The 24955-nt window shown below is 41.6% G+C and overlaps 1 protein-coding gene across 1 annotated transcript in view; it reads right to left on the reverse strand.

The window, feature by feature from the left end:
- TENM1 (teneurin transmembrane protein 1) overlaps nucleotides 1-24955 on the reverse strand; it is a 934848-nt gene that overhangs the window by 136537 nt on the left and 773356 nt on the right. The window contains exons 19-21 of the mRNA XM_081115196.1: nucleotides 17769-17888; nucleotides 11774-12035; nucleotides 9049-9316 (exon numbers count right to left, since the gene is read on the reverse strand). Coding sequence (XP_080971322.1) covers nucleotides 9049-9316; nucleotides 11774-12035; nucleotides 17769-17888 — 650 coding nt within the window. The remainder of the gene's footprint in view (nucleotides 1-9048; nucleotides 9317-11773; nucleotides 12036-17768; nucleotides 17889-24955) is intronic.

Below are 24955 nucleotides of genomic sequence, written 5' to 3' on the forward strand. Positions count from 1 at the left end.
AAAGTAACTGGCTCAAAACTGCACCTCCCTGCAACACAGTGAGAGATAAAATAGACTTTAATAGTGTGAGAGAGAAAATAGATTTTACTAAAGGAATTCAGCCAGTCAGTAAACAAATAAACAAGCAAATAAGTCATAAAGCTGGGGGGGGGTGTCTAAAATGTTATGATGGGAATGTATTAAGAGAGAGTGTAACAAGAGAATTTAAGTTGGAAGGCAAGGAAATGCCTCTTTATGCTGAAGGGGTTTACCTCATTAAGTATAGGGAAGAGCATACTAGGCAGAGAGAACAATATGAGTGCAAGGCTTTGAAGTTTGGTGTCTTTGGGAGATTTAAAGAAGGTCAGGGTGGCTAAAGAGTCAGTTTCTCTCCAGTGCATAAAAAACAAATGAAGAACAACCCTTTCTCCCATTTCACCCCACATAGTACAAAAGAAAAGATAACTATTCTTTAGCAGCACTTAGGCATTTTTCTTTGGGAAGGTTTCAGGAAGTATATTCACCTTGAAAATGGACTGTTTATCCTTTAAATAAATGTGACTGATTAAAGGGATGCAATACTGTAATGAAAAAAAAAAGGGACTATCCTCTAATGACTCATCAAAGCTTCAGTGAGCCACACTATGTGCCTGGCAGGTAGGTGATCTGCTACGCACTGTGGATACAGTGGATATTACATAGGACTGGATAATCTGTCATGTGAGAGAGGCCATACCCTGAAGGGTTAACTATCTTCTAGAACTGTATCTTGAGTGTATCATCTTACTAATAGCTTTCAAATTCTTATGCTCTGAAGCCATTTAATTGTGACCCAGCATGCACATGGGGAAACACACACACACACACACACACACACACACGTATAATTGAAACAAATTTTTCTAAAACAATACTCTTAATAGTGTTACATTCTGCTATTTTCGTTTATTTTCATTTTTGTTCTGTTACATTCCATTACATTTTACTTCATTAAAAAAATACTTGATTGACTTACCAAATGGATTTCACAATCTACTAATGGGTGTGACCTGCAGTTTGAAATGGGCACAGGCTGCTTATCAGAGAGAGTATCTACCAGAGTCATTAAAAAAAAACACAAACCTGGGAGGCTCTATGCATTTTTACTTTGCGAGGTGCTATCTCATATCTTATCAGACATGTGAAAAGGGATACAACTCACAATCCATATCCAACATTAAACATATTTCATATGTAAGAGTGAAAACTGACCAGTTGACCAGCTGACATAATGCTCCATTTTGTAGACATTTATTTTAACATTTATTAATGTTGATTTTTCCGTTTCCTTTTCATATTTTGGGGCCAATAAACTTACTTTTCAGGTGGCAAACATTTTTGTTGGTCCTTGAAAACCTCATATCCTTGGTGCTGTGCCTATGAAGCTGAGTGGATAAAACAGCCCTGCTCTCAGTTAACGATTATGAATTCATGAGTGGAGAGAAATGATGAAAGATTATTATCTCTGGAGCTTCTTTGACAGAAAGCCACTGGGGCGTTGAATTGGGTACTCGGTAAGGTAGGTTGGTCACTTTAGTGATGAGAGGCAGCAGTGAAAGACATACAGCACTCAGGACTGGGAAACCCAAGCTTGAAGCTCCGCTCTAAACAGGACTCTAAGCAAGTCACTTGCTCCTTCCGAACCTCAGTTTCCCCCTCTGTAAAATAATCATATTAATCATGCCATGCCTACCAGGCAGGAATGTTATAAGGATTAAAGTGAGATAATATATATGAAAGTACTTTGCAAATTGTAAAGCAATACCCACTTATTATTAAAATATTCAGTGGATGCTATTTCTGTGGCTTCCCAGCCTGCTTAGGTTTTACTGAAGGGAAATTTATGAACACTAAAGCAACGTTCTCGGGGATGTTTTGTGTGCACAAAGCAACTGTAGCTTAGCACCTGTTACTATTAATGTCCCCCTGTTTCTCTCACAAAATTCAGACAGACTCATATGCACCGTGAACCTTTAGGAAGTCTAGTTCTCCCTGAAACACTACTCTTTCTTGCCAAACTACTGTACTAAATAATTATGCAATTGTTGTTGCCAATAACCTTGAAGGAAAAATAGAATTGTTTATAGCAGTGCTATTAAAGGCGGATGGCTGATTTCCTGAACTTCCAGGACTCCAAACCGCTGCAATTTAATTTAATTAAAATGAAGACCAGGCAGAATGCATTATTACATATTGATAATGTGTGCAGACCCAGGTGGACATAGGGAGTTATTTTGACAGAATTCATATAATGGATGCACATCAGAGCCCCTGAACAAGCCAGTTTGTCAAATTAAATAAGCCGTTTCTAGAATTTTAATGGCACTGTGAACTTAACAATAATGATGTTTTTACATTGTTTTGCAAGCAGTAGACTTGAGAAAGAAACTAAATAATATGCAATGGTTTCCAGGCATCATACCTTATTTAGAGCTAGAAAATAAAGTACTAAAGCCAAATCATTTCACATGCTCACATGGAGTTTTTAGTAGGAGAGTCTTGTCTGTGTATCAGACAACAAAATCTTTAAGCCGGATGAACTAGTGATGGCGATTTTTGTACTGCAACCCTGGGGGTGATTTTACTCTTCTTGCACTTGATCGATATTATACTTGGATTAATCAATCTTATCAGTTGCCATTGATACTTCTCCAAGGAAGTCATTCACAGAACCTCTGCTGCTAATTTATTCACTCTGGGATTATCCCTCCAGTTGCAAAGTCTGTTTCATTGGAAAAAATGGTGAACTATCTTAGGATCTCAAGCACTCCTTTTCTCATTTTGGCTGTCCCTCAACAAGCTATTCTTCTTTTGTGACACTCTGGCCCTTAGAGATCCCACCAATTACCCACAGCTGAGCTATGTGGGAAACAAGAGCCCCACATTTCACACTAAGTGGACATTTCAAGTTGGAGATGCACCATCACTTCAAATTCAGCTTCTTTAAATCTAACCTTCTGTGTCTCCATCACCTAGAAATGCATGGGACAGAGGTTCATATTTAATTGGCATGGGGAAGAAGAAGAGTGGGAAACCTTTCTGGCAATAGTTTAAACAAAAATCCTTGCTATGACTGGGACTGTAAAAATATTGGTCAAGGTTTCTTTCCTATTGCTGTTGTAACAAATTACCACAAACATAAAGGCTTCAAATAAGATAGATTTATCATCGTAGAGTTAAGGGGGTCAGAAGTCAGAAATGGGTCTCACTGAGCTAACATCAAGGTGTCAGTAGGCTGAGTTCATTCCAGAGGCTCTAAAGGAGAATCTATTTCCTTGCCTTTTCCATCTTCTCGAGGCTGCCCACATTCCTAGGTTCGTGGTTTCCTTCCCTGATCTTCAAAGCCAGCAATGTTGCATCTTGCTGTGCCTTTCTTCTATAGTTATATCTTCTTCTATCTCTGACTCTCCTCTCTGTCTCCCTCTTCCACATTTAAAGGATCTTGTGATGACTTTGGGACTACCTAGATAAACCAGGATAATCATCTCAAGGTCAGCTGATTAGCAACCTGAATTATCTTTTGTCATGTAATATAAAAGTTCACAGGTTCCAAGAATGGACATATTTAGTAAGTGGTGGCTATTCTGCCAACCAAAGACTATACCAGGATTTCAGAATGTGAAGCAAATCTGAGATGTATTTTATATATAGCACTAGAGGCCTGGTGCACAAAATACGTGCATGGGGGGGTGTCCCCTCAGCCCAGCCTGCACCCTCTCCAATCCAGGACCCGTCGGACACCCCTTTCACAATCCGGGACCGCTGGCTCCTAACTGCTCACCTGCCTGCCTGCCTGATTGCCCCTAACTGCCCCCCCATCAGCCTGATCACCCCTAACTGCACCCCCCACCAGCCTGGTTGCCCCAAACTGTCCACCAGCTTGGTTGCCCCAACCCCCCCCCCCCGCCCTGCTGGCCTGGTTGCCCCCAACTTCCCCCCTCTGCCAGCCTGGTTGCCCCTAATTGCCCCCCTGCCAGCCTGGTTGCCCCTAACTGCCCCCCACACCGGTCTGGTCTCCCCTTACCACTCCCCTGCCATCCTGCTTACCCCTTACTGGCCCCCAGGCCTGGTCACCCCCAACTGCCTCCCGCCGGCCTGGTCACCCCTTATTGCCCCCCTGCTGGCCTGGTTGCCCCCAACTGCCTCCCTGCCAACCTGGTCGCCCCCAAGTACCCCCCTCTGCCGGCCTGGTCACCCCCAACTGCCCTCCCTGCCAGCCTGGTTACCCCATGCAGCCTGCTGTTCAGTCATTTGGTTGTCCCTCACTAACCCCCTGCTGGCCTGGTTGCCCCACATACCCTGATTTCATTCATTTGGTCATCCCTCACTAATCCCCCTATCATCCTGGTCGCCCCATGCAGCCTGCTGCTCAGTTGTTTGGTCGTCCCTCACTAACCCCTGTCAGCCTGGTCGCCCCACACAGCCTGCTGTTTGGTCGTTACTGTTACTGTGACGGCATCCTGGACATTTTGCATATTTCTATTATTAGTATAGATAATTGTTAATATCTGGTGCAAAACTGAGTCTCTTTCTTCTCACATTAGCTAAGTGATTATGAAATGTGGCCAGAAATACAACTAAATGTTTTTCTTTGTTTAGATTTAATCATATTTATGAAGGTATGAGCTAGTGGAAATATTCATAATCCCTTTGTTTCCATCCATTTATCACAAACTATTTCTTGTCTATGGAATTCTTAAGGTGCTCACAATCCACCTTCAAAGAAGCAGATTCTCCAACTTTATTCTACCACTTGTTCTAATGCTTTTACCACTGTTGAAAATATTCTCTTAGTTTCCAAGGAGATGGACATGGACACTAGGTAGTAGATAAAACCCCTTTAATCATGATTAAGTTATCAGGACATTTCCTATTTTAGGTATCACACTTGAAATCATTTTGGCTGTTATCCTTGGGATAGTTGCCAGTTTTCTTTCTCTACCTAAAAAATTGTGTCCCTTAGGTGTACATAAAACACCATGAGGAACATCTCCCTCCTCTCCCTTTGGATTTTCTGAGTGGGTCAACTGACTCTTGCTTCTTTTACTCTTACTGGCCTTAAAAAGGAACCAATAACATATATTTTAGCATTTCAATTAAGGATATTTTAAAGTCAGAATGTTTGAAGAAGTTTAAACCAGGAACATAATTGTAGAAATAGGAAGTAAACTAACACTCATAGGCAAACAATAGGAATGGAGGCTCCATTACTGTGTGTATACTACAAAGACTGCCTTTCTTTGTGTTTTAGTTGTTTACTCAACATCCACAGACATATTGGAAACTGAGTAAGAGTACTTAACTACAACAGGAGGAAAATTTTTGAATCTTTAGCATCAGAGTATTTAAAAGGAAGAGATGTAATACATTTTATGCATTAAGTGAGGTTGATAAAATGGTGCAGACACTGTGGAAAACAGTTTGTTGTATCCTCAACAAGTCAAACAGAATTACAGTATGATCCAATAATTCTACTTAGGTATATTTCCCAAAGAATTGAAAACAACTATTCAAACAAATACTTTTACATAAATGGTCATAGCAGCACTATTCATAAGAGCCAAAAGGTGGAAACAACCTAAATGTCCATCGGTTGACAAATGGATAAACAAAAAAGGTGGTATATCCATGCAATGGAATATTATTCAGTCACAGAAGGAACAAAGTACTGATACATGCTATGAAACGGATAAGTTTTGGAAACATTATGCCAAGTAAAAGAAGCCAGATACAAAATACCATATATTGTATGATTTTAATTGTTTGAAATATCAAGAATAGGTAAACCTATGCAGCAAAAATAAATAAATAAATAAACAAACAAATAAATAAATAAAATAAAATTTAAAAAGGAAAAAGAAAAGAAAAAAAGAATCTCTTACCCTTTGAGATAAGATGGAGGGACTTGGAGAGTATCATGCTAAGTGAAATAAGTCAGTGAGAGAAAGACAAATATCACATGATCTCACTCATATATGGAGTCTAATTAACAAAATATACTGATGAATGAAGTGGATCCAGAGACATGAAAGCATGGAACAGAGTGTGGAATTTTGGAGGGAAGGTGGGGAAGGGTGGATGGGAGGGAGGTAATCAACCAAAGACCTTGTAGGCACATATGGACACAGATAGTGGGGTGGTGAGGGCCTGGGGCGGGTGGTGGGTCTTTACAGTAATTCCCCACCAACTGAGGAAATCTGAACACAGTATGTTCCTTGCATGCTAATATAGTCCAACAGAGATGAGTTAATTACTTCAATATATGAGGGTCTCTTGGGCAAACAAGAGTCACCAGTCTTTTTGTTTTCTCTCTCTATATTTTCCTCTGGAAAGAAAGAGCAAAAATTGACACAATGTAGTCTAAAAAATATAGGTCAGTTATATGGGAGCTGTATCATGACAGACACTTCCAAGGGAGGATATGAAAACATCTATTCTGGAGAACTTTAAAAATAGTCTTCTCATCTATCCAGGGGTGGTTTCCAGGAGATACTGCCTGAAGGCACAATGGCTCCCAGCTGCAGTTCCACAGACCTGTCAGGTCTCTTAGGAAGTTTTCACTGTCATCTACAGAGTGAGGGAGGGAAATAAAGACATTGGTTTTCTGTCTCTCTGTCTGTTTCTCTGTCTCTGTCTCTGTCTCTCTCTCTTTCAGCATCTGTATTAGATTGCTTACTGTCATTTCTTAAGACAGAGTACTCTTTTTGTTTGTGTTAAAATATCCTCTTTTATGAAATTACTAGTTGTCTGGTGCACGAAATTTGTGCCGGGGGGGTGGGGTGGAGTGGGGGAAGATGTCCCTCAGTCCAGCCTGAACCCTGTGGGATTGGGTCTAAACTGGCAGTCGGACAGCTCTCTCGCAATCCAGGACCTCTGGCTCCTAACCACTTTGCCTGCCAGCCTGCTTGCCCCCAACTGCCCCCCACCAGCCTTCTTGCCCCCCCTGCCAGACTCATGGCCCCCAACTGTCCTCCCCCACCAGCCTCATGGCCCCCAACTTCCCTCCCTGACTGGTTCAATCGCCCCCAACTGCCCTCCCCTGCTGGTCCATTCGCCCCTAACTGCCCTCCCCGGCCAGCCTCATGGCCCCCAACTGCTTTCCACAATTTCTAAAACTTCAGACATTTAGTTACATTCACAACTAGGACTGATTTATAAATGTTGAATTTATTTATAAACTAGTGGCCTGGTGCATGAAATTCATGCACAAGGGCGAGGGGTGGCTGTCCCTCAGCTTGGCCTGCACCCTCTCCAATCTGGGAACCCTTAGGGGATGTATGACTGCCGGTTTAGGCCCCATTCCTGTGTGATCCCTCATGGCCCTGTGGGATCGGGCCTAAACCAGCAGTCTGACATCCCTCTCACGATCTGGGACTGCTGGCTCCTAACCACTCATCTACCTGCCTGCCTGGTCACCCCTAACCACTCTGCCTGCCAGCCTGCTCGCCCCCAACTACCCCCCTTGCTGCCTGATCCCCCCAACTGCCCCCCCTGCCAGCCTGCTCACCCCCAACTGCCCTCCCTGGCTGGCCTCATGGCCCCCAACTGCCCTCCCATGCTGGCCTGCTCGTCCCCAACTGCCCCAGCCTTTTCACCTCCACAGCACCCCCCCTGCCGTCCTGATCGCCCCCAATTTACCCCCCTGCTGGTCTGCTTGCCCCTAACTGCCTCTCCACTGGCATGCTCGCCCCCAACTGCCCCCCTGCTGGTCTGTTCGCCACCAATTGGCCCCCCTGCTGGCCTGCTCTCCCCCAAGTGCCCCCCCACCGGCCTGATCACCCCCAACTGCCTTCCCCTCCTGGCTTGATCACCCCTAACCACCTCTGCCTCAGCCCCACCACCATGGCTTTGTCCATAAGGATGTCCGGAAGGTCTCCCGGTCTAATTAGCATATTACTCTTTTATTAGTATAGATGGTGATAGGAGGTAATAGTAGATAGTAGTGTTTTCTCCCTTTTTAAAATAGCCTTACTTGCCAAAATAAAAAGTTGGCAAATCTTTCTCAGTCTCATTTTTTAAAAATGTCATTTGTCTGTGAGAACTAAATATCTGAAAACTATCAGCCCAAGGGACCTCTTAAGGTCTCTGCTATCTGTAAGATTCTAGGTTTCAAAGTCTTGAGATAACAGAAAATCAAAAGGACTGGGAAGGTAGGATGATTTTTTATTTAACCTACCAAAGTAACAATTTAATGGAGTCTAACCATCTTAGACATAAAAGGTAATAAGTGGAGATGCCTATAAGGTAAAATTTTGCCGTTTCTAAGTGGAAATGACAGTCTAAATGTCAAATCCAAAAACATGGCCTAAGAATGCCACACCAAAGGTCACAGTTAGAAGGTAATGCTCAGCTCTGGAGACAGTTACAAGCCAGAGAGTATGTGATTCTACTGGTGTGTAGTCATCATGAAAAGGGAACTAAAACTGTTTGAAGCAAGAATGTATCAAAAGGGGACTCTAACCAGGCATGAAGGAAGAGTTTAAATGAAAAAACACCTTTCAGTGGTTCTCAACCTTCTGGCCCTTAAATACAGTTCCTTATGCTGTGACCCAACCATAAAATTATTTTCGTTGCTACTTCATAACTGTAATGTTGCTACAGTTATGAATCATAACGTAAATATCTGATATGCAGGATGGTCTTAGGCGACCCCTGTGAAAGGGTCGTTCGACCGCCAAAGGGGTCACGACCCACAGGTTGAGAACCGCTGCCTTAGATCCTTTAGATCAGGTGTGGTTCACAGTAGGCTGCGGGCCATATAAGGCCCGCAAAATCATTTGGTCTGGCCCTGTCAAGGCATGAGCGGTGAATTAATTCAATGTTTGACCAAATATAGCAGGATGACTTTTAAGTTGATAATTTTGTATGGCCCTCAAATAATGTTGTAAATATACAAATGGTCCTTGGCAGAAATAAGATTCCCCACGCCTGTTTTAGATAAAAGAAAGGCTGTAATTATTTCAAATGCAACCACTATGTTCTATTTTGCGATTGTCATACTACTATTTGCATAGAATTATTTCAACATACCCAATGCCTCTGCCAGGCCCCAAACCTTCTGTCCATAAATGTCTGTCTTGTTCCAAGCAAATGTGTAGACGAGATTAGCTGCAGCAGGAAACCACTTGTGGGTGAGTCGCCCCTCCACAGCTACTGTGAGGTGTACTTTAACCATCCCCATGGGAATGGTTGAATGTGTTAGAAGGATCCGTAGCAGTGTTTTATATCCGGGGGTGCGGCTGCTCAGGTAACTCAGCCTCACAAAGCTGGAAGGAATGGGGATCTCCTCCTGTACAACCTGAAAGAAGAAAGCCAATTGGTTCTGATGAGTGCTCACAGGTAGGTCAGAATATTACATGCTTTGTTGGCTTAGAAACAGATAAAAGGAGAGAGCTTAAAGGGATCTGTGGATGTAAAGCCACTTGTTCTAGAATCTTTGTGAGGCTGTGTGTCCATAGGGTTCTAATTCTGCACTGAATCTGCACGGAGACAAGCCATCCAGCCAACTCTGAGAACTATTCTCTTTTTTTCTCTGCCAGGAATGACTGTGAAAAGTACAATTTCAGTTTTTCAACAGTTTTCTAAACACTGCTGAGTAGTAGATCACACTGCTGAATGTCAAGCAATTCAGTGACATGGGTGCCATTAAGTGGTCTTTTTCTTATATACACCCATACACAAAATCTTGTTCAGTGTGTTAAGTCATATATCACAAAACTATTGCTGGGATCCTTATTCAGGCTACAGTCTTTAAGAGGAAGGTCTCCAGAAGCAGGCCCAGCAAGTGATATTTTATGACAGAGATTATGGATTCCCTAGAATTAATCTTTACTGATGCCATCAAATTCGTCTTCTTTGGAGCTTTGGAATGACCCTGAGGCCAAATTTTTAATCAAATTTTGCTTACATATTTCTCTGTGTCTGGTTATACCAATAGCTGGGAAGTAGTTTTTCCAAGTTGGCACCTGTGACTGAAAAGCAAATAACTCCCAATAGCTCCTCTGAAATTTTTATATTATATGTTGGTCCCAGAGCGAAAATACTGCTTGGCTACTTTTAATGAATTGCTGTGACTTATTTGTTTATTAGCACAGATGGAGTTAAATAACCAAAAGTGGTCACTAAAACTAAAGTTTGCATTTCATGACTTTCGACTTTAAAAATACAGCCTATCCTATTCAACACATTTAAGGTGACATGCACAATATGGATATTTCTGTGCCCTCATTCATGCTTAGCTCAGAACCCTGTCCCTCTTTCCTTTTCCCAAACTAGTACACATAGTTAAACACATATCTCACATTGTCCAGCACTTCTGGCCATTCTTTTATTTTTTTAAAAAATATGTATTTTTTATTGATTTCAGAGTGGAAGGGAGAAGGAGAGAGAGATAGAAACATCAATGTTGAGAGAGAATCATTGATCGGCTGTCTCCTGCATGCCCCACATTGGGGATCAGCCTGAAACCTTGGCATGCGCCTCAACTGGGAATCGAACCCTGACCTCCTGGTTCATAGGTCGATGCTCAACCACTGAGCAACCCCGGCTGGGTGCCAATCCTTTCTTTGAGGGCACAAATCCCTTTTATCTACTTAATGCCCAGTTTTTCTTGCTCTACATTAGCTATTTGATACTATTGGCTCTGTCTTCTTAGATAGTAGCAGAAGCACAATAGAAGAAAATAGCATGCTACTTAGTACCTTAGTATTTCATTTCCCCAAGAAAACATGCAATCTTAAATCAGTTTGAAAACTTTTGTGCTGAAAGAGATCCATACTTCCTTATGACATCTGTGAAGGGATTGGCATACCAGTCAAATGTACTCATTAATATTGTCCTGTTTTTACTTTTTTTCTAAGATAAAACAATGAAACAGACAGGAATGGCAACTCTTTGGACTCCTTGTCCCATACAGCACTATTTTTTGTGAGCCTTTCTTAAGAGGTATCCTACAGGCACTGCTAATAGTTTGTGGGGATGTTATGATGGAAGAAAAACCAATTCAATCCCGGAATGTCCATTTATTTCTTCTTGAGTATACTTTCTGAATTCTGGATCTGTATGACTTGAGTTCATTTTGGTGGTTTCCATATTAACTATCATTAAAATGTTTCTATAATGTAGTGAGAGAATTGCACTATGGATGTTTGAATGATTTAAAATTGAAGTTAAAATATTGAATGCTCAATAAAGAAAAATTTTCAGAAATCCTAAAATATCAAGGTCCCTCTGATTGTAAAGCTTGAACACTCAAAAACAAAGCTTTAAACATTAAAGCCCATAGCCTTGAAAACTACCCTCACTAAACACAGTTATATAAAGAGGAATTGTCAAGCCTTCTAAGAACAACGACAATGGATATAAACTTGACAATGAAAGACAACTAGATTTTTTAAAGAGCTTTCATTTCAGAAGCACAAATGGTCCCACCTTATTGATTATACTGTTAACACGATTGAGCCCGCTATCTTCGTTCCTTAGAGCACAGTGTTCATTAGGTCAAGGTTTGGGGTTTAATTCTCTCGACAACTAGTTCATCTTGCTTTGTTCCATGGCCACAGATAGTGCCCTATCACCCTGGCAAGCACTTTGCAAATGTGTGCCAAAAAGATTACATTTGAAGGCTTCTTTTGACAAATGAAGGGCAGTACATTATAATACTAGCAGGAGTATAGGAAAAAGACTCTAGCCATTATGCATTGTTGAGCACCCCAAGATGCTATGATTTTATACTTTCAAAGGCCAATGCACTCACCTGCAGCTCAGGAACAATAGTTCCCCTCTCTGGACAAGAGCCTCCAAATGATGTGAGCGGTGAAGGAAGCACAATAGGGTTTGGGCTGACAAAGTTGGAGATATCGCAGGATGGTGGGTCTGATACAACTCTCCGCATGGTTACTTTGTCCACCACAATAAATTGATTCCAAGGCAACCAGAGTGTCCTCTTCTCAGACAGGAAAGGTGAGCGATCAAAGATTAAGGTGACAGAGATACCACCGATGGCAACGAGGTCAAAGCTGAGATGGAAAATTATAAGACAGTTTTAAGCAAATGAACAACCAAAATAAAGTTAAAAAATAGGTAATTTTAGTGTACTTTCCTCTTTTGGAACTCAATATATCCATTCATATTCTCTGTTATAAGTTCCCTCTAGCTCAGTATTCATTCCATGGATGACTTCTTTTCACTATCCAGTAGACTTCTGAGAAAAAATTTCTTATCACCAGTTGATAGTGACCCTGAATTTGTAAGCCAATTTAATACTATCTTAAACAAAACTACTGCATTCATTTCTGCAAAGTTAAATGTGATATCACTGCTACCCTTTGTGCTAGAGATAACTGAAAGATGACCATTTCACATTCAGCAGCATCTAATGTATTATTCATCCTCAAAAAAAAAATCAAGAAAAGTAGGAGGCAAAAGGTTAAATATCTTGTTCAGGATCACAAACATAGTGTCAGAAACCTGATGGTGTCTTTGAGATGGTATTTGGAGAAAGAAGGCAGAAGAGGAAAATTGTTCAGTGAAATTTGCTTGAACAATACCATACTTGTACCCTGAAAATATGACTATCCCCATTGGCTCCTGATTCTACTTGAAGTCTGTATTTAGGATTCCTGCTTCCTTTTAGAAAGCCTCTTGGTTTTTTGTAAGGAAGCCTGTAATGGATCCTGTCCATTTCCACTGACAACTCCCTCCATATCTCTGACAAAGCAAGACCACCTCTTCTGCAAGTGCATCTCTTACATGACTCTTGCATTGGAGCATAACAGATTCAAGTTTCAGTTTATTCTGTACTATGTGGTTCTTCCTTACTCCCCTTTAAAGTATAATGATAATGTACTTGAAAGCATCCAAAAAGCATAAAATACTATGTAAAAGTAAGATAATGATAATTTTTACCATTATATCTTAAAAAATGGATAAAGGGCAATATGATACTCCTTAATATTCAAAGCAACTTGAATCCACACGAGAGATGTAATAATTCCCTCTATCCAAAAACGATCTTTCTGTAAAACACCTTTTCAATGATAAAATGCCCTGATAGGTAATCAGACTTAATTATGGAGAGCTCACCACTCCCTTCATATGACATTTATTGTATTTATTATAGCATTACTAATTGTATCTTGTTGCAGAAATCTTCCAGATAAAGATAAATGGGCAGTAACAAAGGATGAGTAATACTGTATAGTTTATTGTTCCTTTTCAGTGAAGTAGCTGTAATATTAAGGTAGTTTCCAAAAAGAGGATTTGAAGAACTGCATTAGCTATAGGAAATAATCTAGGTTTGAACTAAAAAAAGAAAACCCAAACCGCTTATGGTTATGGTTTAAGACAGAGAAGTTGAATTTATGATAATACAGGAGCAGTTTAAGGCAAGTATAGTGGGGAAAATCCAACATAACTTGCCAAGAGACTTTTCCTCTAGTTCACATTCTACATTGATTTAACTCTATGCCCTTGGGCAAGTTTATTTGCTTCACCCAAATCTTAGTTCTTGACTCTTTTAAACTGAAGTGCTTATTTATTTGAAAACAAACACAAGCAGAAACAACAAAAATACAAAATAAACTATCTAAGCAAGAACATATGTCCCTGGGAATTATTCCCTACTTCTAGAAAGATTAAGCAGACAGGGCAAGCTTCTGTTTTTCAGGAAGAATGTGATTTTGGCTTCATCTGCACCTGGGTTCAAATCCCAGTTCTGCCATGTTAACTTTGTGTCTTTGGGCTAGTTATTTAACATCCATGAGTGTCTGTTTCCTCATTAGTAAAGTGGTCTAACATGATCTATCACTCAGCTACTACTGTAAATGAGTAAATGGCATAAAGACAAGAATTAAGCCCTGGCCAGTGTGGCTCAGTCATTTGGACACTGGTTGGTCCATGCACCGAAAGGCTGCCAGTTTACCAGTCAGAGCACATGCCTGGGTTGTGGGCTAGCCAATCAGTATTTCTCTCTTTCTCTCTCTCCCTCTCCCTTTCATTCTCTCTAAAAATCAATTAAGAAATATTTTTAAAAAGTCAAGAGTCAAGCATATATAGGAGAATCAGAGGGAACCCTCTCTTCATCTTATGAAGTATTCCAAACAAAGTTTTTGAGACCTTTAGTGCTTCTCAAGAATCACCTACTTGGCTTGTCACTAGCTAAAATATTTATAGTTTTCTTCAACACTTAACTGAGCACCTGCTCTCTAAGTTGAAGGTGGTAAATCACAGAAGATAAGAGCCAGATTACTTGGGTTCAACTTTTGGGCTCTACCTTATTAGCTGTGTTAATTTGGATAAGTCTTCTCATCTGCAAGTGGGGAGGATGATAATAATGATTTCTAGCTCATACAGTTGTTGTGAGGATGAAACAATGACATTCATGTAAATGCCTGGCATAGAGTAGATACTCATATATATTTGTTTCTCTTTCAGAATTGCCTTTTTTACTTTTCTGATACTTTGGTGCCTCCCAATCTGCATTATCTATTCTTACTTTTAGAGGGCCGTGTGTCCACTCCCATGCTTCCCTCTGCTTTTTATACATCACTTTGGTCCCATGATCTAGACTTACTCTGTTTCTCTAGGGAAAGTTGTTAATTAATTGGTGCAAATGGATGATGATGGGGGTAATTATTTCCAAATCCCACATAACATATTGACATTTAACGGGGTTTTTGAGAGAGTGAATAGCTTAATCAAAAGAAGTGATCTTTTTGGTGGGAACTACAGGCACAGAAGCAGACCAGTGGGATTGAGAATTGGAGACAGAGGGTCTTGCATATCTGATCTTATCTTGCATGTCACACTCTGACCTAATAGGTATCTAAATGCTAATCTCAGCCTTTCTATAATCCTTTTTGCCCTCAGGTCTAGCTTCCTTATGATATGCTGCTTCTGAAATGTACTTACTCGATCTGAGGTAGCAATAAGCAGAGACATATAAATGGAAACTCTCATCAGATTGTCACTTTATGTCCAAGAGATGACAACAGGACAGTCTGGTTGGCATTTGGGAAACATATTTTGAATGCTGACACCCTTTGTGGAGCCTGAGGGAAGAGTTATAGCCAGAGGGGACTCTGGCTAGTATCTGTCATCTACATAAACTTACAGTGAGCTCAGGGAAGAGGGTCTTGGCATTTTATTTAAAACTAAAAACACAAAAAATGTCCCTCTTTAATATTTTTCTATAAATTGGAACAAATTGTTAGGCTTTTTAGACATCAAGTTTCTTTTATGTTCTCTTGTGAATATCAAACAATTCACTGAAAACTTTGTACACAAGCCAAAAAAACCTGAGGGCCCCTCAGTTCTCCATGAGCAGTCAAATGTCCCCGAGGGCATAGTCTTTTTAAAGCAATAATCCATTTCTCATTTTCTGGAACATACTGGTGAGGGAGAGGTCAGTTTTGTGTACCAGCTACTGGTGAGTGAACTAGTGAAATTCCATCATTCAATCTAATTGGGAGAAGGATCCATTTGAATTACTAATGAGCCAATTATGGAATATATGAAAGGAAATTCAGTTTGTATTGTTTATGTATACAGACATAAGCAATATATATGTGTGAGTGTGTATAGCATGTGTGTGTGTGTGTGTATACACACATTATACACACACACACACACACACACACACACACACACACACACACTAGTGACCCAGTGCATGGATTCATGGACATTGGAAGGAAATTAATTAGAAGGTGGCCGGTGGGGTGGGACTGGGCGTGAAGGGCTGTACACGCCTGGAGCCAACCTCCTGTGGTCCCTTCCCGGCGTCTGTGGAGTGAGCGGGGTCCCTTCGGCAAGTGGGGTACCTCGGCCTGGCCTGTGGGGATCGGGTGAAATTGGCTCTCCAACATTCCCTGAGGGGCCCTGGAGTGCAAGAGGGCACACTGCAAAGTTGCTGTCGTACAGGGTGTGGAAAGCAAACACAAGTGTGCAGTAAACCAGATTCGGGACTGACAGTGCCCCAGCAAAAACATAACCCACGGCCAAAGGTGGAATTGTGAGGCCCCGCGAGGAAGGAATCAGGCTCCCCCCTCTCTGGTTTCGGGGTGTGTCACCTGAGAAGCCCGCTGCCAAGTCACTGCAGCTTGGCAGCTCCTGCATTGAGCATCTGCCCCCTGGTGGTCAGTGTGCATCATAGTGACCGGTGGGATGGTTGGACCCTTAGCATATTAGCCTTTTATATATATGCTGGAGGCCCAGTGCACAAAATTAGTGCATGGGGGGGGGCGTCCCTCAGCCTGGTCTGCGCCCTCTCGCAGTCCGGGACCCCTTGCTCCTTAACACTTGCCTGCTCGCTGCTCCTTACCACTTAAGGTCGCTGCTTCTTAAGGCTGGCATGGAGGTGGGAGAGGCTCCCACCACTGCCGCTGTGCTTGCCAGCAGTGAGCCCGGCTTCTGACTGAGCAGTGCTCTTCCTGTGGGAGCACACTGACCACCAGGGGGCAGCTCTGCATTAAGCGTCTTCCCCTTGGTGGTCAGTGCACATCATAGGAAGTGGTCATTCTGGTCCATTCTAGTTGTTCCACCTTAACGGTTGCTTAGGCTTTAAATATATATATATATATATATATATATATATATTTTTTTTTTTTTCAGACTACCTGCATCCAGAGTAACTCTGCTGAACTTGTTACAATGAATAGATGGCTAGTTAATAATATTATAATTTATATAAAAATCCATATGATTAGTTGTTTTCTTATATAGGTTAAAACTCTTCCTTATTATCTTCTTTAACTAATTTTTATAAGCATTTTCTTGACAAGCAGTTGAAAACTAAATTCAGTTAGCCGAAGTTGAACAATTGACAACTCCAGAGTGGTTTGGAATTGATTGTAAGTTCTTGAAATGAGATAGTTTCTCACACTGTAGTAAAGCTCCAAGCCAACTGGCCTGTTTATGTGAGTACTGAAGTGGCTTGTCATGAGTATGACATTTTAAGGGTAGCCACCTGGAGACTTAGGGGACCTCAAAGTCATTATTACAATGTTCCTGAGCATCATAAATAGATACTTTTGGATGCATGGTTCTATTGGCTCAACTATTCTAATAAATGTCTGTCTAAACAAGAGCAACAAAAATGTTTTTGTGAGCAAATCCATTTCAAGGAAGAAAAGATTTCCCCTAGTGGTTGTGCTTCCCAAGTCTCAGAGAACCTTGAGAAGCCCTTAGAGAGCAGCTTTGTGGTTGGAGCTTAAGGTTAAATCACTATGGTTATACAGACACCAAAGGCAATTGGTTAGGCTGACCGTGCTTGTCAACCAGTTTCAGACACTAGTAAAATAAGCAGTCTAGGAAGGACACATTTTTTAAAAAGTCTTAATGTCGTTGAATTCTATACTTTTGAGAGAAACATTTTGGACACATTTATTTCTAAAATATTTTGAGGCTGTCACAGAAGAACAGCCTGTGTGGTCCATGGCTCCCTCTTTACTACCTGCATCACCTCACTGAATGTTGAAGCTGGCTTTATAAATGGAATTAGATGGAGGCTAGAAAACTTTTCACATGATCAGGGTTTCAAGAAGATTTGAGAGTATGAGTACAGGGTTAGAAGAGAAATTTGGTTTGATTTAGGTGGGGAATAGTGGAGATAAATATCACCAAGGACTTTTCAAGACACAGCCAGAAGAAAGATGGGCTTACAAGCATTACATCCCCTGAGGCCTGGTTTCATTCATGTTTAGAAGTCAGTATTTGGCCCCCATCAATGATCAGAAGCAATATTGACCCACCTTCCATCTTGTCGGCTGATGGTAAACCCATAATCACTGTGGTGCAAGAAACTAACATTCACCCCTACTAGGGGGGTTCCATCTACTGCCACCACTTGGCCTCGAATCACACAAGCACGCCTGTAACACAAAATCAAAGACAAATATAAAAGCATGTTGAAACCAGAGTCTAGAAGCCAAGTTGGAGAAACTTTGGAAAACACAGTCAAGTATAACAAAGAAAACAATTTCACCAACCAGTAGTAACTACTAATAACATGTTGGGGAGGGTGTGCGTATCATTTTCACCCACCAAATCTGGGGTTATGCTCAGTATAGTTCTGTATACAGATATTTTTAAGTTAATAGTATACTATTAACACTGTTTAATGTAATAAGAAATTACTTAATATAGCTTTTTGTTATTATATAAAACTAGGGGCCTGGTGCATGAAATTCGTGCACTGGGTGTGTGTGGGGGGGAGAGTGTCCCTCAGCCCAGCCTGCCCCCTCTCACATACTGGGAGCCCTCAGGCGTTGACCCCCATCACCCTCCGATCGCCTGATCGGCCCCTTGCCCAGGCCTGATGCCTCCGTCAGAGGTGTCAGGATAGGACAGGGGACCCCCATCTCCCCCCGATCACTGGCTCTGGCCCCCGCCCAGGCCTGAGGCCTCTGGCCCAGGAATCATGCCTGGGCAGGGGACCTCCATCTCCCTCTGATCGCTTGCTCCACCCCCCGCCCAAGCCTGAGGCCTCTGACCCAGGCTTCAGGCCTGGGCAAGGGGACCATCATATCCCCCCAATCCCCGGCTCCGCCCCCCACCCAGGCCTGATGCCTCAGCCAGAGGAGTTGACCCCCATCACCCTCCGATCACCAATCACCGGATCGGCCCCTTGACCAGGCCTGAGGCCTCCGGCAGAGGTGTCAGGCCTGGGCAGGGGACCCCCAGCTCCCCGCAGTTGCAGGCTCCGCCCCTGCCCAGGCCTAACGCCTCTGGCCGAGGCGTCTGGCCCGGGCAGCAGGGACCTGCAGTGGCAGCGGGGGGCGCCGTGATCGTGGGCTCCGCTTTAGGCCCAAGCAAGGGACCCCTAGCTCCTGGGACTGCCAGCTTCGACCGTGCCCAGCTCCCATCGCTGGCTCCACCCCTACTTCCTGCTATCACTGGCCAGGGCGGCAAAGGCGTCTGATTCTCCGATCATGGCTGGGGGGCAGGGCAAAGGCGGCCCCAGGGCCGCCTTTGCCCTGCCCCCCAGCTCTTAGCTCCCCCCTAGGTTTCCGATCACTGTCAGTGGCAGGGGGCTTCTTCCTGCTTTCCCTTTCGCCTCCCTGCATTGTGCCTACATATGCAAATTAGCCGCCATCTTGTTGGCAGTTAACTGCCAATCTTAGTTGGCAGTTAACTGCCAATCTTAGTTGGCAGTTAACTGCCAATCTTAGTTGGCAGTTAATTTGCATATAGCCCTGATTAGCCAATGAAAAAGGTATTGCCGTACGCCAATTACCATTTTTCTCTTTTATTAGTGTAGATAGCCTTAAATTAATATTCCTTAACTTGTTTAAGCCATTTCCTATTTTAGGACATTTTGTTGTTTTTTGATTTTTTCTGCATTGAATTTCTTATTATTTCCTTGGGAGACAGTCTTAGCTGTGGGAGGATATTTTTCTGTTATTAAAACTAATTATATTATTTAATATATAATACATTGTAGATATGACTGAAATCCCTGCTGACCACTTCCATCTTAGTTCCTGCTCTTCTCCCTAGAAGTAATCAGCAGTATCACTTTGTTATATGCATTTTCTATGCATTTACATACACAGGTATGAACATTTTTAAGCCTCTTGGTACATATTGCCAATTAGCTTTACTGGAATAACAATTTTCTATAATAACTAAGCAGACTTAGTTGGGTGAATTTTAAGAGTTAAAGTCTGCAAAAGAGACATGGTCTCTGACTATAGTACCCTATTTCTCTTGCCTAATTAACATAAAATATTTCAGGAAGTTTTCCTTTAAACAAATGTGTTTCATACTTACCCAAGAATGGGATTCCATTAAACTAATTCTTAAACCAGGTCTGTCTCCAAGAGGCACAGTCCACTAAACCAAGTATACTTTTGGCTCTAGCTTGGCCAACAAGTTGTTACAAATTTCTACCAAGTATCTTGGTAGTTAGGAGAGCCAAGGGGCAAATCGCAACAAAGATTTTTCCCTGCTCCACTGTTATTGGGGGATAGTAGGGGATGGCAGGGAGTTTTTCACTGGAGTTCAATTCTAGTTTTGTCAGCTGAGCACTAGAATGTACATTTTTCTAGCTGGAGCTGGTAGGGTTAAGAAAGTCTGTGCAAGGTCAATGGTTTTTCCTGGCATCAATATCAGATTTTTCACCAAGTGGGATACAGGGTATCCAGGGAAGCTAAATCTTGGGTTAAAAGGAGCCATGTTGCCCTGACCAGTGTGGCTCAGTGGATTGGAGCCTTGTCCCATAGACCTGGGGATGGTGGGTTCAGTTCAAGGTCGGGGCATGTGCCTGGGTTGCTGTGAGTTCCATCTGCTGTTGGGATGCTTATAGGAGGAGCTGATTTCTCTCTCTCTCTCTCTCTCTCTCTCTCTCTCTCTCTCTCTCTCCCTCTCTCCCTCTCTCCCTCTCTCCCTCTCTCCCTCTCCCCTTCCTGACAAGATCAATTAAAAAAGGGCACATGTTATTTGGGCAAATATGGCTTTCCAAAGTAACCATAATTTCATCCTGGCATTATACATTATTTGAACAGAATCAGCAATTCAAGGCCATGTATCTAAAGACTCATGGCCACATAGATCATTTGCGTGAGAGAAAAAAAAATCTCTGAAATACCAGCCAAAACTTGTTTTATATGCTATAGCTAATAAACTTCACTAGTAAAGTCTATTGCAATCAAAGGAATTGGATATGTTATATGTATAGGATTTATCCTGAGTACCTAAGGCCTTCCCACAACACAAACTACACACCATAAAGTATTACACAGGGTAAGCTAGTATAATTGTTGCTATAAGTGTTTTTGTATATTGAGCTCGTAGAGCCAAATTCCTAGTTCTGATGTAGATCAGTGGGTTTCTGTCCAACGAGCTGTCCATTTAATGAATTCTTTATGTCATGGTTCTGAATGGCATGGTAATGGCATACTGACACTTGCTTTGCCTTGTCTGATTCCCCCAGTGTCTTTTGGGAAGATATTGAAATACCATTTGTTCTAATAGAGAAGACAGTTGAAAGTCATTGAATTCTGGATTTTGAACTAATCCTGAGAGATCTGGTCTCATTTCTAAGTTCTATGTAACACGAAATGAAAATAAAAGGAGGATTCTAGTTATACTAGTAGACAGTAACATTTTACAAAGCAAAATTTAACAAGTTGGGTATGAATTAAGTGTAAACAAGCTGAGAAAACCTCCTGCAAAGTATATAGGAATTGGAGCCAGAGGGGTTGAGAAGAGACTCTATGTTAATGAGGCCAAACCAGTTGAAAATCTGTTAAACATTGTTTCCTGAGCCCTAAGTGTTGATGGCTTTTTTGGGGGTGTGGTGGGATGTAATTTTTTGGGGGGTGTAGTGGGACGTAATTGTGAACTTGCCAAGGCTCTACTAGTTAACAAGGTGGCCTTTGCAACAATAATGCATACCTAGGTAGTAGCTGATTCCCTATTGGCAAGATAATTCTACCCTTGCTCATTTTATTTGTTCACATTAATCTAGACATTGTGTCTTCCCACAGCTGTATTAGGCTCAATTATTTTATTTTTTTTATTTTGTCAAGCCTAGTTGGCATTATTTGCTCATATTTTATGACAGATACAGACCTCTTTTCTTTGCTGCTATTTTATTTCCTATACAGCTTATATTTATGAAGGACCAGGCTGGTGAGTGAAAGTCTCATAAAAGTCATCATTAGTCTGTGCATTTCTCTTGTATTCCTTTCTTCCTTCATTCAGTATCTCATTCTGAGTAGACTTGTCTTTAGACTCTTTTGCTCTTTAGTATTCATCGTATTTTATGAAGCACACAGATTTGTGTGATAACAACTCATCAAAGTCATCATTATTCAAGACATTGTCTACCTGTTCTTCTTCTCATTCATTTCTCTCTTCATCAGTCATAAATAATGTGCAGACTTATCTTTTAACTCCCCTACTTTTTTATTCCCCATATATTATGATCCACATCAACTCACAGCATATGATAAAGCCCCATAAAACTTATTATTTTACATTTATCAGCATTGAACTCTCTTTGTAATGTACTAGATTTTAAATGTTTTAAGATTCTCTGTATCTTGCTGCATTTGCTCCTATTATTTACATACTCCATGTCATCCATTTTTCACAAGAATAACTCTTAGCTCCCTTTATTTCTGGATTACTAGTACTTACCACAATCTTTGACCAACATCAGTCATCCTGCGTCAGTGTAATTTATCTAAATTTTGGGACAGTATTAAAGTATTCTTTTTACATTTGCAGTAATCTTGATTGTCACTGCATGTAGAAACCCGGGGAAAATTCTTCTCAGGCAAACTCTCCATTTCAACCAGAAAGCTTGAGTTCACTTGCTTCCCCAGGCTACTCCAGCCTCAGATGACCACCAGAGAACCTTCATATATATTCTTGGCAAGTATGGTGTATTGTGCCACTTATTCAGCTCAACTGCCATTTTGTGAACTCCCAGCTTCTGAACGCAATTTTCTTTACAATTGTGAATATGCTTTATTTTTCCTGATTCACACAGGCTCTAAAATATAATAACCTCATTTATATATTCTGTTCAGATTATGCTTCTCATATCCAAGGCAGCTTGTATAATTCATCTTTTTCCTAGGTTAGATCCTTGCTGAAGTACTAAGGGGTGCATGGTGAGGGGCCTGGCTTTGGTAGTACCACAATCATGCTTTCTGTGCTATTCATCATTACCATTGTGGCACATCCCTGTCACCTCTCCCAGAGAGTCTCTGTATCCTTTAAATTGTCATCTCAATGAGGCAGCCATACTTGGCATGTCCTTCATCTCTCTTGAGGAAACATCTTGAGCTCTTAAAGTTTTGCCACATCAAACTAGCTTCAACATGAGTCTGAATCCTTCAAGGAACTGTTGTTATTCTGAAACTTTTTCAATTAAATAATACACAGGACTCTACTGGACTTTTCAAATCAGATGATAGAAGCTACTGTCTGGGCTGTCATGGAGGGGGCCCTGCACATGTATATTGCAGGTAAGTGCTCAGTGTGACTGTCTATTTTGTTGGTGTGTGCATGCTCGCATACTCTGAATGCTATTCCATCTTTGCCTGGGGTTTTCCTTCTTTGATTTAGACATGGGTGAGATGCTTTGCTTTCCTCGAAGCTTTATAAAGAAGAAACTCTCCCTGCTGTTGTGGGTTACAGCATGTGAACTTGAACTTAGATGGACATGCCCAATGTGACTTTAAAAACATGTATGGGGGGGAATCACCCCCTCACAAGTGTCTCTTTTCCTGTTCTCTGGAGAATACAGGCTGCTGCCAAACTGTCTACTTGCTGTCATTATTCTAAAGCAACAACCCCAAAGGAATTGCTTCTCCCTTTACTTAAATGCTGAATCCTCTTGGTGTTTGGAGCTTGGTCTGAAGAACAGGGAATCATGGGAAATGCAAGTCAGACTACACTTTACTGAGAGCCTTACTTAAACTAACAAGCTGCTTGTTAGACAGTTTTGATTCAAAAGGTCTAATTTATTCCATATTTGCTATTTTCATAGCATAGTCAACTTATTTCCAGTCTTCAATAAACTCTTGGTTCCATTCTCCTATTCCCTTATTTGTTGTCTTTTGTCTTCCTTTGTCAAATTTCCAATATTCATTCAACACCTCAGGCAAAAACATTAACCTCAAGCATAAAAGTTGGGTTGAAAAACAAGGCTGAAAACTAAATTGCTGAAAGAAGATGTAATTTACTGCATTGTATTTCTGATTAGAACCTTTCTTAAGGAAATGAGGCTCAGGACTGGGAAAGTTATAGCTATTTGATTTTGTTGCTAACATAAGCATAAGCAACTTTTGAAGGGTAACATATAAATTGGGGACCTGGCCAGCAGGGGATCTAGCATCAGGTGGGCAGGTTAGGTGGTTTTCTCCATGGGAATAGATGAACTCCTTTCCACAGGTGACAGCTCTGGTCAAGAGTTAGCAATGAGAAGGACTGGGCTGGGAGAAGCCACATGAATCCTCTGCTCACTAGTGTTGGAATCCTGCCCTGTAAATTCCTCTATGAGCTGTCAGTTGGTTCAAGTCTCCAAGGAACAGAAACCTATTGCAGACCGCGTGTGATTGGATGGTTCTCCTGCTGGATTCTTAGAGCCAGAGTTGTAGATTGTGCTATTTGGACTAAAGCACTGCTGCTTCAGGTCGCTATTAGAATGCAAATACCTGAATGGTTGGGGCAAAGGGCTTAAGCTGTCCTCTTATCCCCTGCCAAAATGCGATGAATTAAGACTCTTCTCTTGAGTGTAATTTTGGGACTGTGGTGCTGGTCCTCACTCCTTCCTGGTTATCTTTCTCTCATATGGACCACTGGTTCTCAAACTTGGTCCTGCACCAGATCACCTGGAAACCCCTTGATAAAACAGACTGCTGCCCCAACCCAGCGTTTCTAAATTTGGGCACCACTGCTTTAGGGAAAGCAAGACCAGTACATAATTAGTCAATTCAAATGTATGAACTGAGGAGGGAGGCAGGGGACGTAAACCATATAAAGGTAGACAAATCACCAACTGGTTCACAGTCTTACCATTATGCAATCTGTGAAGAATGACTTTTTAACTCTTCATACACACTCTGGGAAACGGTTTGCAAAACTGTAGTTTGGAGAGTCATGCTGAAACTGTCATGACAAAGTGACAGTTGGACTAAAAGAAGAACTGTAGGGTCTGTTGAAATCCAGTGATTATAAAATGGAAAAATGTTTTAACCTGATTTTTCTGTCCCAAATAAGTGTCAATTTCTTCCTCACCCTTATTATTCTCATTAGATAGTGCTCATATCTGTGTTATTGCACTTGGCATAGCCTGTCTTAGGTAAGAGTTCTGTATCTGTCTGTCCTCCCTATTAGATAGTCTATGGCAAGGACTGTGTGATTTTCCTCTCTGCATCCTTCTCAGTGTCTGGTGTACACACTGCGTGCTCAAGAAAGCTTC

Source organism: Myotis nattereri, assembly GCF_964212035.1.
Source record: "Myotis nattereri genome assembly, chromosome: X".
NCBI classification, from domain to species: Eukaryota; Metazoa; Chordata; class Mammalia; order Chiroptera; family Vespertilionidae; genus Myotis; species Myotis nattereri.